Consider the following 15336-nt stretch of genomic DNA (forward strand, 5'->3'; position numbering starts at 1 on the left):
ACCGTTACCTGTCACGTAAGGGAATGAAATTCACTTTGTGCTTTTTTAGATGATAAAAGAGAAAACTTTACTGACATACAAGTGCTTCCCAATAACCTCTTTCACCATTTTTTTTAAAATATTTTTGCAAAATTCATGTAAGGATGATATATGAAAGGCTGTGTACTATAAGGATAACGTAGACGTCGGAAATGTGGCTAACATGCTTTGTACCACATTCATCAAGTTTTTAAGGAGTTTTTGATGCAAAGTACGCCAGAATTCTGATTAACTTTGATTAGTAAATCTCTAATGTCATATACCACACAATGTGATCTTCCTGAATACTCTTTAGGGTTTTCACCCGTTAACAATATGTCATTTAGCAAGCTGCCAGCTGACGTCACGTGAACTAACATGACATTAGCTGTTCCTGATAAACAATGTAAGGAACACAACAGTCATCTAATGGTTAGGGTTGCCTGAAGTCTCCAACTGTTGATCTGATACTGATGGCCTAGTCTACGAATAAGTCATCAATGGCGTAGTCCTGGACTACTCCTTTAAGAGATTCTGTGGAGTCTGAATGCTAATTCTCAAGGATGCTCATTGACTAACTGCAGTTAAATGGTCACTAATAGTTCAGACAACTTCGTTTCATTTAAGAGAACATGTTAGTCTGGACCACAATGTAAGGCACTTTATTTTAAAATGTTATTGTTTTCTGTCTGAAAAACCTCTTAAAGTTGCTGCCACTGGGTGTCTCCCTTCTACCTAATTTGCTGTTCATTGTTATTAGGGAAGTTATGCCTACAGGCTTAAGACAAGGACACAGTGAGTGGAGGTGAGGGCAGGGTCTGTTCTCTCTTCAAACCATGAATGAAGAGGGGAGGGGCTGATTTCTTTTCACAGCCTCTACACATCTGCATACAGCTTTCTCTATACAGTGCAGGCGGAGAGAGAATTCTACAGTTTCTACAGTGTAAGGAGAGTTTACCATGTACTTCTATATACTTGTGACTAGCTGCTTGGGTTATTGCTAGAGATGAGCGAACAGTGTTCTATCGAACACATGTTCGATCGGATATCAGGCTGTTCTATGTGTTCGATTCGAATCGAACATCACGTGGCAAACTCCAAAAAAATTTGATTCCCCTCCCACCTTCCCTGGCGCTTTTTTTGCACCAATAACAGCGCAGGGGAGGTGGGACAGGAACTACGACACCGGAGGCATCGAAAAAAATCGGAAAAAGTCATTGGCTGCCGAAATCAGGTGACCTCTAGAGATGAGCGAACAGTGTTCTATCGAACACATGTTCGATCGGATATCAGGGTGTTCGCCATGTTCGAATCGAATCGAACACCACGTGGTAAAGTGCGCCAAAATTCGATTCCCCTCCCACCTTCCCTGGCGCCTTTTTTGCACCAATAACAGAGCAGGGGAGGTGGGACAGGAACTACGACACCGGGGGCATTGAAAAAAATTGGAAAAAGTCATTGGCTGCCGAAATCAGGTGACCTCCATTTTAGACGAATAGTGGATTTCAAATCCGGGTCATATGAGAATGTGAACTTTGTGACTATGAGACAGGGATAGCTGTACAGGCAGGGATAGCTAGGGATAACCTTTATTTAGGGGGGAATGTTATTAAAAATAACTTTTTGGGGCTCTATCGGGTGTGTAATTGTGATTTTTGTGAGATAAACTTTTTCCCATAGGGATGCATTGGCCAGCGCTGATTGGCCGAATTCCGTACTCTGGCCAATCAGTGCTGGCCAATGCATTCTATTAGCTTGATGAAGCAGAGTGTGCACAAGGGTTCAAGCGCACCCTCGGCTCTGATGTAGCAGAGCTGAGGGTGCACAAGGGTTCAAGTGCACCCTCGGCTCTCCTACATCAGAGCCGAGGGTGCGCTTGAACCCTTGTGCACACTCTGCTTCATCAAGCTAATAGAATGCATTGGCCAGCGCTGATTGGCCAATGTATTCTATTAGCCTGATGAAGTAGAGCTGAATGTGTGTGCTAAGCACACACATTCAGCTCTACTTCATCGGGCTAATAGAATGCATTGGCCAGCGCTGATTGGCCAGAGTACGGAACTCGACCAATCAGCGCTGGCTCTGCTGGAGGAGGCGGAGTCTAAGATCGCTCCACACCAGTCTCCATTCAGGTCCGACCTTAGACTCCGCCTCCTCCGGCAGAGCCAGCGCTGATTGGCCGAAGGCTGGCCAATGCATTCCTATGCGAATGCAGAGACTTAGCAGTGCTGAGTCAGTTTTGCTCAACTACACATCTGATGCACACTCGGCACTGCTACATCAGATGTAGCAATCTGATGTAGCAGAGCCGAGGGTGCACTAGAACCCCTGTGCAAACTCAGTTCACGCTAATAGAATGCATTGGCCAGCGCTGATTGGCCAATGCATTCTATTAGCCCGATGAAGTAGAGCTGAATGTGTGTGCTAAGCACACACATTCAGCACTGCTTCATCACGCCAATACAATGCATTAGCCAGTGCTGATTGGCCAGAGTACGGAATTCGGCCAATCAGCGCTGGCTCTGCTGGAGGAGGCGGAGTCTAAGATCGCTCCACACCAGTCTCCATTCAGGTCCGACCTTAGACTCCGCCTCCTCCAGCAGAGCCAGCGCTGATTGGCCGAATTCCGTACTCTGGCCAATCAGCATTGTATTGGCGTGTATTGGCGTGATGAAGCAGTGCTGAATGTGTGTGCTTAGCACACACATTCAGCTCTACTTCATCGGGCTAATAGAATGCATTGGCCAGCGCTGATTGGCCGAATTCCGTACTCTGGCCAATCAGCACTGGCTAATGCATTGTATTGGCGTGATGAAGCAGTGCTGAATGTGTGTGCTTAGCACACACATTCAGCTCTACTTCATCGGGCTAATAGAATGCATTGGCCAATCAGCGCTGGCCAATGCATTCTATTAGCGTGAACTGAGTTTGCACAGGGGTTCTAGTGCACCCTCGGCTCTGCTACATCAGATTGCTACATCTGATGTAGCAGTGCCGAGTGTGCATCAGATGTGTAGTTGAGCAAAACTGACTCAGCACTGCTAAGTCTGCATTCGCATAGGAATGCATTGGCCAGCCTTCGGCCAATCAGCGCTGGCTCTGCCGGAGGAGGCGGAGTCTAAGGTCGGACCTGAATGGAGACTGGTGTGGAGCTATCTTAGACTCCGCCTCCTCCAGCAGAGCCAGCGCTGATTGGTCGAGTTCCGTACTCTGGCCAATCAGCACTGGCCAATGCATTTCTATGGGGAAAAGTTAGCTTGCGAAAATCGCAAACTGACAGGGATTTCCATGAAATAAAGTGACTTTTATGCCCCCAGACATGCTTCCCCTGCTGTCCCAGTGTCATTCTAGGGTGTTGGTATCATTTCCTGGGGTGTCATAGTGGACTTGGTGACCCTCCAGACACGAATTTGGGTTTCCCCCTTAACGAGTTTATGTTCCCCATAGACTATAATGGGGTTCGAAACCCATTCGAACACTCGAACAGTGAGCGGCTGTTCGAATCGAATTTCGAACCTCGAACATTTTAGTGTTCGCTCATCTCTAGTGACCTCCATTTTAGACGAATAGTGGATTTCAAATCTGGGTCATATGAGACTGTGAACTTTGTGACTAAGAGACAGGGATAGCTAGGGATAACCTTTATTTAGATAGGAATTATTATTACAAATAACTTTTTGGGGCTCTATCGGGTGTGTAATTGTGATTTTTGTGACATAAACTTTTTCCCATAGGAATGCATTGGACAGCGCTGATTGGCCAGAGTACGGAATTCAACCAATCAGCGCTGGCTCTGCTGGAGGAGGCGGAGTCTAAGATCGCTCCACACCAGTCTCCATTCAGGTCCAACCTTAGACTCCGCCTCCATCGGCAGAGCCAGCGCTGATTGGTCGAATTCCGTACTCTGGCCAATGCATTCTATTAGCCCGATGAAGTAGAGCTGAATGTGTGTGCTTAGCTCAACTATGTCGGTGGAGTAGTTGAGCTAAGCACACACATTCAGCTCTACTTCATCGGGCTAATAGAATGCATTGGCCAATCAGCGCTGGCCAATGCATTCTATTAGCGTGAGCTGAGTTTGCACAGGGGTTCCAGTGCACCCTCGGCTCTGCTACATCTGATGTAGCAGAGCCGAGTGTGCACACTCGGCTCTGCTATATCAGATGGGCTGACCGGCACACGGTGTAGTTGAGCAGAACTGGCTCAGCACTGCTAAGTCTCTGCATTCCCATAGGAATGCATTGGCCAGCCTTCGGCCAATGAGTGCTGGCTCTGCCGGAGGAGGCGGAGTCTAAGGTCGGACCTGAATGGAGACTGGTGTGGAGCGATCTTAGACTCCGCCTCCTCCAGCAGAGCCAGCGCTGATTGGTCGAATTCCGTACTCTGGCCAATCAGCGCTGGCCAATGCATTCCTATGGGGAAAAGTTAGCTTGCGAAAATCGCAAGCTGACAGGGATTTCCATGAAATAAAGTGACTTTTATGCCCCCAGACATGCTTCCCCTGCTGTCCCAGTGTCATTCCAGGGTGTTGGTATCATTTCCTGGGTTGTCATAGTGGACTTGGTGACCCTCCAGACACGGATTTGGGTTTCCCCCTTAACGAGTATATGTTCCCCATAGACTATAATGGGGTTCGAAACCCGTTCGAACACTTGAACAGTGAGCGACTGTTCGAATCGAATTTCGAACCTCGAACATTTTAGTGTTCGCTCATCTCTAGTTATTGCTGCTGGACAGTAAGCGGCTTTCTCGACTCTGTTCACATTTCTCTTTTTCTGTGTGAGGGATCTGTTTAGCAGCATGGCCTATAGTTGAAATCCAGTGTCAATGAATCACCTACATTATGTTCTCCTGGAATTTCCTCGGATATTTGTTCGCTATTCTACAGCTACTTCTGGCAAAATTACATGTAAAGAAATCAGTAGTAGTAGTAATGCATAGAGGTGGCAGAAAGCCTCATAGAGAAAAGCAAAATGTGCTGCAAAGATAATGGGGCTATTAGCAGAAAAAAACTGATAGTATACCACGTATGAAGGCGTATACATTCACAAAACAGAAAGATATTTAAACTTTTCATGAAAACACAGGTACTCTTTAACAGAGCACATCTTTGCAGTAGATCCATAGAAGAGATTCAGTAAGTACTTACCATTTTCTACATTCGCCAGTCGATGCAGAAGAGGTAACCAGACAAGACACTGAGGTGGTGGGTCAGACATAAGCGTGTCCAAGAATGAATTTAAGCTAACTTTTTTCTGTTAGGTTAAAAAATAAAATAAAAAAATGATTCAATAGTAATATATAATAATATATAACATAGTTTCTCTATCTGAATAATATTTTGTTGACAAATGACTATTCTCTAACTATAAATGAATATATATGTTACATAATCATTTTGGTGTGCAATATACACCAACAGCATTTGTCACATCAGAGCTTTTATCCCGCCCTTCTCTTGCCTGTTTATGTACACTATTCCAATAATTGGATCTAAATGGATAACTACATGGAAAAAAAAGCACCACTGCACCAATAGAAGGTGAAGACTGGCCACATGATCGCCTGTATGCAGACTGAATACTAGTAATGTAAACTAATCCATTTAATGTTTTACTAAGTACCAAAAATAACATCTTAATAATGGACTCAGAATCACCTTGGCTCCAGAAAATACCGCATAACAATAAAAGCATAAAATACATCACAATTTTGTATAAGATCTCACTATTTCAATGTTATTTTCGGTCATTAGGTGACTCTCTATTTAAATGGGACCTATAGACAGTACATTTCATCATCTGTTATATGATTACAAGGGGGTCGGGTTAAGGGCTTGTTTACATGCCTGTATCTGAGGTCCATGTTCCACTCCATACTTTTTGCCAGTACCAGTAAAGGATCCAGGCAGGAGAAAATAGGAAAAAAACAAAATGCAGTGATAAAATATTTTATTCTAAACGAGCCGTACACATCTGTAGACCCACAGGCATGAAACGCGCTTTCTCAGTTTTTATCTCATTCTGCATACTATTAAGCTTGATTTGTTTACCCACAAAATCATTTAATCGCGTTAATAAACTTTTTTGATAAATGATTAAATAGAGGCTACAACTGTTCAAATGGAAATATTCTCCCTCCAATGGATTGGAAAATATAATTCTTATATTATAAATACAAGCCTCTGGCTAAACTCACAGCATTACTTATAGGCTAACCAATTGTATAATTTCTGTAAGTCAAACAGTGTCTACAGTAAAGGGGCATTCCTATTTTATAAATTGCTGGGATATGCCATAAGATTGTGAGTCTGGAATCCCCACCAATCCTGAGAATAAAGGGGACGTAGCAGTGGTTTCGAAATTTCACATGAATACACGTCTGTGCATCTGTGATCAATATATCATTGATCATTACAGTTACAATGTGTGGCATGTGACTGGAGATGCAACATGTGATCCAACCGATCTGGTGTAAGGTAGGCAACACTAGAATTTTTAGCAGCAAATTGGTCTTCAATGGTCTTTAGAGCTGTCTAAATGAGTTATGTACCAGGGTTCTAGATCGGTCATAATGCCATGGATTTAGTATGACGTTCAGAGCTCGAGTTCAGATAGTCAGTAGGCCAAACCACTGACTCAGACTCCAATATTTTTCCACAGCCCAACATCAACTCCTGTTCCAGCTTCTTCATAAATGTCTGACAGCCACAGACAGACAGACGCAGTAAAGCGCCTCTAACTGATAAAAAAGTGGGTGCTCGTCTCTGTATAAAGGTGAGTAGGTGACAAACTGTATCTAATTAATTATACAATATCAATTATTGTATCGGAAAATTTCAAATCATTGTTAATTTTATTTTTCTGATATGACTCCATCCAAACGGACTTCACCTCACATACTCTACCCTCAACTTCATGCAGATTCTTCTAAAACTCAACATAATCCTGGCATTACATTCCTCCTACCTGCTGTGAGAAACAAGACCTTGCAGATTGCTCTGTGTAACCAAAAGAAGGTCCTTCAAACACAGCGGTCGGCAGTTTCAGCACCTCCTTTAGAAACTGGTCATACTTCTGGTAAACCATGACCCCACTAGAATCGGAGATCAGTGAGAAAATGTCTGTAAAAGGCAGAAACAATAGAGGTTAAAATAGAAATAAGGTGTAAATATGGTCTTTGCTGAAAGTAAATTAAAGGGTCTTCCTTTTAATGACATCTTTCCCCTATACTTTGTGTAGGGGAGAAGTGTTTGATCATTTTGACAATGGAGACTGCTGAGTGCTCCTTGTGAATAGACTGATGATACATAGGCTAAGCTATAACTATTCACTCCTATGGGACCTTTCTATGGCAGCCTCTGTGAGCTAAATACAGCAATATCGCAGCTCTCACTCCTTTCCTGACGGTCTGTTAAAATGGAACCGTATCGGAAAACCCATCTGTAGTTTAGCAAGAAGGAAGGAGCTGATGGCAAGTAGTAAGACTGAAAGATAAGACTATGGACAGGGTTTGTAGTATCGACGTTCATAGAGCAGCGCAAAACTAACTAAGGCAGTGTGAAAACAGGTCTACATGAAGGTGGTATGCACAAAGTGGCAAAGCTGCTTCATCTACTTCAGATGCATTGGAGCAGTGGACATACAGTACAATGACAGCAGAAATCGGCTTACAATGCTAGTAAGCTGTGAATTTTTTCTCCATTGGGCCTGCGATACAACCTCCTTCCAGCAGGCATTAGTATACACTTGTATTAGTTTCAGTTTGTTGAAAATAAATGTATCACCAGGCTGCAGTTATCAGAGGGCAGTATAATGTAGCCACAGACACGGGGATTCCTGCATTAACTTGTGAAGATGCCGTAGTTTTCCTAAAATTACTGTTTATTAGCTGCTGGAGACCTCTCAATGCTGTGCACATGCAGCAGTGTCCCTACATTCCTGACTTCTTGACTCCCTCAACCCACCAGTAGCTGACTGACAGTCTTCTCCCTATGCACAGCAGAGAAAAAGCTGTCAATCAGCAGCATGAAGGCGAGGTTAGACCATTGCTCACGAATATTAGGACTTAAAAGTTGGGTCCTTCTGTACCCAATAAACTGATTTTCTGAAAAGTACAAGATTTTTTTTTTTTTTTTTACAAGTGACTTATCTCTGGAATCAGACATGTTAGACTAAATCTGGCCACAAATTCCCTTTGATCACATTAAAGAGACTGTAATGTCTGGTATTTATAATAATATTCAATTACTATTTATAGGTCTTCATACAATATTAAAAGGAAGTTTTGTCACATTTTGACACATTTGACCTAGTTTTAGAAAAGAAATATGTTTCTTCAGCTAAAAGGATTTGGGTTTCTCCAACATCACACACTGATACCAGTAGTAGCAACTGAGGTCAGAAATGTATATGTTAAAACCACAGCTGAATGTTCCTGGAGCGAATAGTATGCACAGTATTTTTTTTTTTTTTTAAAAAAAAACAGGCGGACACAAAGCAGATGTGTAAGCTCCAACAGCTTATTAAAGGGAGTTTACCACTACCAAAAGTGCGTCTAACGCTAGGATCACATTAACATTTGGGTGACTTGAAAGACAGAGCATGGGGACGAGAAAGATGGAGACCCTGTCTCCTTAAAAAGCAGTTACCTGTGGAAACCCACTGACCCTCATAGACTATAATGGGGTCTGCCGGGTTTCTGCCTGTTTTATACTGAAACTGGCAGAGAGAAAAGGCCTCCTTGTAAGACTTTTCTCTTCTCTGCAGCAGAGTCTCCTCAGTGCAGATTTTTTTTTTTTTAATGTAGATTGTGAGCCCCATATAGGACTCACAATGTACATTTTTTCTCTATCAGTATGTCTTTGAAGTATGGGGGGAAAAGACAAAACATTTCATGAACCAAGCTTTACAATACATTTCACCATTATTATTGTATACTTTTCTAAGCTTTATACATTTGGTGTAAGTTGAGAAGACTATAAAGCTGGACTCACATCTCAATTTGTCCATGATCTTCCCTCCACACAGAGTGGCCAATGCCATTTTGACAGCAAAAACTGTGATCTTACCATGTCCTTCCCTGTAGAACAAAAATAAATGAAAAAAAAGAAGCACATGACACATTTCATACAAAATATCAGAATAATACAGCAAATGAACAGAATGATTCTGTAGTGTTCACTTTTAGTGCAAGATTGTATTATAAAATTCTTCAAGATTCTAAAATGAAGTTGACCTTTGTGAGGTGTTCTTCATTAACTGGATAGGAGAAACTTAAGTTATATGACCTACGAAAGCAGCAAGAAAAGCTCTGGCCACAGCTGTGTGCCTGGGTTTAAGAAGATGCCACAGCCGTTCACACGGGGCTAGGGACTGTGTATTTTAGTCCTGATTTTGACGCGGGAAGCCGCATCAGAATAGGACAAAAATGCGCCTGCCACGGCTTCTGACAGTCGCGGCTTCTCGCTCCGGAGTAGGTCCAAATGAATGGTCCTACTTCGGAGGGTGCTGCCGCAAGGCGGACGCCGCAGCTGAATCAGCCACAGAATCTGCCTGAAGTAAGGGCAATTTGCTTCTTTTTTCCACTAGTGGAAACAAATTACTAGCGAAAAAAAGAACGCTAGCGGCCTGCATAGACCTCTATTGTGAAAGGGGCGGATTCTGAGGAGGATTCAGCGCCAAAATCTGCCCCGTGTGAACGAGCCCTTACAGTTATTTAGTAAATTGACTATGAGTGGATGTCCAGCACCTTTGAATCAGCTGTTTGATGGGACAGCGGCGCTCCTTAAATGCCACTTCTGCTTTACAGGCCATGTGAGATCACGTTCATCAGCTACTCACAGCCTGTTCGCAGCTCAGTCTCATTCAAGTAAATGTTCTGAACTGTACCAAGCACAGCGGCCATACAAATATATGGCACTGTTGGCTGCAGCTCTCACCGAAATGCAGTGAGATCTTCAAATAGCTGATTGGTATCCAAGGTGTTGGATCCCCATCAATCTTCAACAGATCACCTATTCTTAGGATATCTCATTTAATAAGCCTGGAAAACCCCCTTAAAGAAGTTGTCCAGATAAACCTTTTATATTTTACATAGGCCGGGGGAGGTGAAAAAAAACAAAAAAAAAAAATAATACCTGTCCCCGATGCTCCGGTGTCCTCCCAGTGCGGTCCAGACCTTCTGCTGGGTTGTCTTCTCAAAGTGAAACTACTCGCCGGCTGTGACGTCCCAGATCCCTTCTGCTGAAGCCGCTGATTGGCTTCAGTGGTCACATCACCACTGAAGCCAACCAGCGGCCTCAGGAAGAAACCCCAGGACATCACAGTGGCCTCAGTGATCACGTGTGGCAGGGATTTCTACCAGAAGATAACAATGGATCAGGAGGACCAAACCGCACTGGTAGGCGCCTGAGCACCTGGGAAAGGAGAGTATGAATTATTTTTACATCGCCCCTGGCTGATTTTAAAAAAAATTATTTATTGGTCCATTTCTGACAACCCCTTTAAGACTAGTCCCATAATGTGGAAATGCAGTGTTTGTTAGAGCGGATTTTGTCGTGGTTTTTCGAGCCAAAGTCAGGAGTGGATTTAACAGAAGGAAGGCGTCTAAGGGCTTCCTTAATATTTTCCATTCCTTTTCAAGCCACTCCTGACTATGGATCAAAAAACCGCAGCAAAATCTGATTCCGCAACGTGGGGCCTTGGCCTAAATGTAACAATAGATTCTCTAGGTGACTGCACTTTCTAGTTATATACATATAGTGTACTTGGAATCTAGTGGACAGTCACTTGCATAGAAGATAATGACAGTCTCAGGGCTCGTTCACATCTGTGCCCGGTCTCTGTTCATGCAGGTTTCCGTTTCCTGCACAAAACTGAGCAGGAGACGGAAACCTGCAGGACTCTTTCAAACCCATTCATTTGAAAGGGTTTGAAAGATGTCCAGCCGTGAGCGTGGTGAGCGTTTTATGCTCTCCGCCGTGAAACCGTTTTTTTTTTAAAAAAAAATCGGACACAGAGTCGGACATGCAGTACTCTGTGTCTGGTTTTAAAAAAAAACCTGGTTTCACGGCGGAGAGCATAAAACGCTCACCGGCGCTCACAGCCGGACCTGGTCTGACAGCTTTCAGTGTGCAGCAAAGGATTGCAGCATACTCAAATCCAACATGCTGAATCCTTCCTTCCTCAAAACCTGCGTCTGGAGACATTCATCTCATGTGCATGGCTACATAATCTAATATCATTCTGTATTTAAACCAAGTGGTCACAATTTAGTTAGCAATATACTCCCATAAATCCTGTATTCTTACAGCAGAAAGATACTTACGGGTCATAAGCTGCCAACAAGAAGTTTAACAACAAGCTGATGGACTGCTCTACATTGATTTGGTGAGTGGTTGGCATACGCTTATTGAGCTGGTAAAATATTGTCGATAAGACAGCCTCCAGACGTGCCACATTCAGTTCTACATTAGGATCCAAATTGTTTAGTGAATTTTCCCGGAGTGCTTCGATAATATTCCATATATCTACCAGATGCACTGCATGGGAAAACATAGTAAATCAGAGAAGTCAAGGATAGTTGTTGGAATGATACCTGTATGTGATACATTGACATTGCAGTTAGTCTATAACCCCTAAATAACTAGAATACTGACATTTATATCACAGCAGCACATACCCCGTACCGCAGCCATGTAAATCTAAGGACTGACTTGAAAGCAGCAGATCACTCCCCTGTACAAGTTTATCAGTATGATCCCGATGCAATACTTTCCCCAGCATCTGACCAATGGTAAGTGACACAATAGTTTGTTTCTGGCAATGTGATCATTATGACTGCCTTTCAGCCGCCTTCATTCTCCCATCAGCCACCTTAGACAGATGCAGACTGACTGATAAAGGGAGCAAATGTGAAGAAAAAATTGTGAAGCGAAGAAGAAAAAAAAAAAATTACACACATTTTTCTCTACTCATATCCCATATTGGGTCTTTATGTAGGTGTTGAAACTTCTGCTTGTGGTAACACTAGCGTCGCACCAGCGTCTGGGATCCGAAGAGTGGGAACCTAACCCACTTAAAAAGTGGTTACCCGTGGAAACCTGCGGGACCTCATAGACTATAATGGGGTCCACCAGGTTTCTGCCTGAAAAACGCGGAAAGAAAAATCCTGCTTGCTAGACTTCTCTACACATTTTTTAAGAAGGTTCAGGGACGGAGACCCCAAAAGGAATGCAGGCACATGTGTGGACCTAGCCTTAGTAGTGTGGAGCCTTGGAGCAGCGTGCTTCTGGCTCTGTACACTGTGCAGAGATGAGTTGATTGGTGGGGGTGCTAGGCATCAGACCCCCCCACTGATCTGATATTGATGACCTGTACTCAGGAGAATTAAAATAACATACTGTAGACCTTAATGACTTCATGAATAAAACATAAGGGTCAGTTCACACGTGAAAACCGCCTAGCTTATTTGTGCGAGGTAAAAAACCTCGAGGAGTTTTTTTGACGCTGTTTTTTGCATTCCACGTGGTTTTTGACGAGGTTTTTGACGCGGTTTTCGCTAGCGGTTTTCGCTAGGGTTTTTTTTTCCTATATGTGCTATAGAAACTGCAGGCGAAAACCGCGCGGTTTTTTGCAAAAAAACGTGCGGTTTTGTGTGCAAAAAACCGCGCGGTTTTTTACCGCGCGGTTTTCGCCTCCCATTCACTTCTATGCAATTCTTCAGGCGTTTTCCGCCTGAAGAAAGGTCATGTCGCTTCTTCAGGCGGAAAACGCTAGGAGGAAAAAAAAAGCTAGTGGTCTACATAGACCACCATGTTAAAGGAGAGGTTTTTGAAGCGAATTCCGCTGTCAAAAACCTCCCCTTTGCCCACGTGTGAACTAGCCCTAACTGTAAAGAAAAAAACAAAACTGTCTCTTTCTGTACCGTTTCTGCCCAATGAATCTTGACCTATGCTCTGGAGGGGTCAGAAGATAATTAGCCTGTATGACAGAAAGCCTTGTAGGAGGTAGAATAAAGAAAACATCGGTTTAAAAAGCTAAAGCTATTATTTCTACCGCTGTACGGGCAGGCAAAGTATTACGATTCAACACAGTCAGTTGGGTCATTGTCAGCTGGCAACTGCAAGTAAAGTCCATGGTGACAGCTGCTGTGGCCTTAATGACGTACCCCCATGAATTGTCATCTCTCTCCTACCCCTTTCATTTACTATTACAATCACCAAACTGCATAGTCATACTGGATTTTATCACTTAACATTTCTCTTCATCCATATGAGTCTGAGTTTAATACACCACTAGAAAGCCGACAGTGCGCTGAATTCACTATCGGCTTTCCTGTTCTGTGGCCCCAGTGAAGAGCTATTGGTGCCGGTACCGTAGCTCTTCACTGTCATAAGGGTGTTTCTGAGTCAGTCAGTCAGGAATGCCCTTACTCACAGTAGCGTCTATAGTGCTGTACTGTGAGAGGGGTGAGGAACGCCTCCTCCCTCTCCTCATAGTACTCATCCATAGACGAGTACTGGGGGGGGGTCCTCCCTGCTAAGCGTCATCCCTGGGCGGTAAGCAATACCCACTCTGACAGGGTACAGCACTATAGGCACTACTGTGAGGAAGGGTGTTCCTGACTGACTATCAGAAACGCCCTTCTGACAGTGAAGAGCTACAGTATCGGCACCGATAACTCTTCACTGGGGGCACAGAACGGGAAAGTCAATAGTGTGCTAAATTTGGCGCACTGTCAGCTTTCTTGCAGTGTATTAAACCGCATGTGCCCCACATGGTGAAAGGTCCTCTTTAAAAGGATCAGGTAGAAAGTATACCCATAAGAAGCCATAATAAGGCTATTTATATTAAACCAAAGTATCCATGAAAAGAGAACCTGTCGCTACAAAAACACAGATCAATCTTAAAGGAGTGTTACAGGGGTACTCCCCTTCACAGAATATACCACAAGTGTCTGATGGATATGGATCTCACCTATGGGACCTGCACATATCCGGAATACAGGGCAGCTGAAACACTGCTAGGCTCCCTCATTATAAGGAATTACATTTTACTCTGAAATGCTGCTTTATTCCAGAGAAACTATGGCAGGAATGCATCAGACCATATGCAGCATTTTTGTAGCATACAACGTTGCCAATGTTGTCAAATAATGAGCAGGGTGTCCCGCAGACTATCAATTTGGACTAGACACTGATAGAGCACCCATATACTGTATATGTCTACCTACAGTAGATGGAGTTACCGTATATACTCGAGTATAAGCCGACCCGAATATAAGCCGACCCCCCTAATTTTACCACAAAAAACTGGGAAAACTTATTGACTCGAGTATAAGCCTAGGGGGGGAAATGCAGCAGCTACTGGAAAATTTCAAAAATTAAAATGGTTGGAGTTTTTGGGTGCAGTAGTTGCTGGGAAAGGGGAGGGGGTGTTTTGGTTGTCTGTCTGCCCCTTCCCTCAGCTTGGAGGACTGAGTTTTTTCTTCCCCCACTTGGAATTCAGCCTGGCGGTATATAGGGGATCTGCAGTGCTCCTGTTACCCCCTTCCTGACAGAACAGGAGCACTGCAGATACCCTATATTCAGTAGACTGGGCACTGTCAGACACAGGGACTCCTAATGTGTTTGTGTTTCACAGTCATTTTCTTTTTTTGTATGTATTCTAGGGAAAGGAGGGATTAAGAACTTTTATTTTTTGTAAATCTTTTTTTTTTTTTTTTTTTTGCACTATTTTATGGGAGATTCTATACATTGATATTGTTGCTGGCCATAGACCCCCTCACCCTCCTAAAAAAAAAAAAAAAATTCGGCTTATACTCGAGTATATACGGTATACATTTTTGGTGCAAAATGACCAAAGATATGTCAAATTTATGAAGAGCTGCTCACCTTTAAGAAACGGAAGACTTTTGATTATTGCTGGCATATAAAGCACACATGCCAAAATGCTGAGAACTGGAGTGAGTGGAGGTGGTGAAAGGTCCTTGTTTTTTTTTTTTTAGAAATTCTCCCCATAGTTTTAAAAAGAGGCAGGTTTAGAGAGAATCATTTTCTGGGCAGCTTCACATCCAACTTCAATGCAGTCGAGGCAACTCCAAAACTATCACTTTTCTATAGAACTACATAAAGTTGTAGTTTAGCCTGGGATTTGGGGTAGGGATGAATAGAAATACTGGAGTAGAAGTGTTCCACCACAAGGTGTGAATACCGCAGGAGCTTGTTCTGTTAACCCCTCATTAGTAAGAGGTAGAGGAGCCTCTTGCTGGGCACTGCCTAGCCACAGTGCATCAAAGATATAGATTATTCATTAA

At 43.3% G+C, this 15336-nt stretch overlaps 1 protein-coding gene across 13 annotated transcripts in view; it reads right to left on the reverse strand.

Moving 5' to 3' along the window:
• Positions 1-15336, reverse strand: part of DTNA (dystrobrevin alpha) — a 133980-nt gene that overhangs the window by 69174 nt on the left and 49470 nt on the right. For 7 of the 13 annotated variants that reach the window (XM_075270530.1, XM_075270531.1, XM_075270522.1 and 4 more), the window contains exons 4-7: positions 11347-11560; positions 9014-9099; positions 6987-7141; positions 5168-5273 (exon numbers count right to left, since the gene is read on the reverse strand). In XM_075270530.1, coding sequence (XP_075126631.1) covers positions 5168-5273; positions 6987-7141; positions 9014-9099; positions 11347-11560 — 561 coding nt within the window. Of the gene's footprint in view, positions 1-5167; positions 5274-5866; positions 5897-6986; positions 7142-9013; positions 9100-11346; positions 11561-15336 lie in introns of all 13 variants that reach the window. The other 6 variants (XM_075270520.1, XM_075270519.1, XM_075270526.1 and 3 more) reach the window with 1 other exon arrangement.

Source organism: Leptodactylus fuscus, chromosome 4 (assembly GCF_031893055.1).
Source record: "Leptodactylus fuscus isolate aLepFus1 chromosome 4, aLepFus1.hap2, whole genome shotgun sequence".
In the NCBI taxonomy this organism is placed as follows: Eukaryota; Metazoa; Chordata; class Amphibia; order Anura; family Leptodactylidae; genus Leptodactylus; species Leptodactylus fuscus.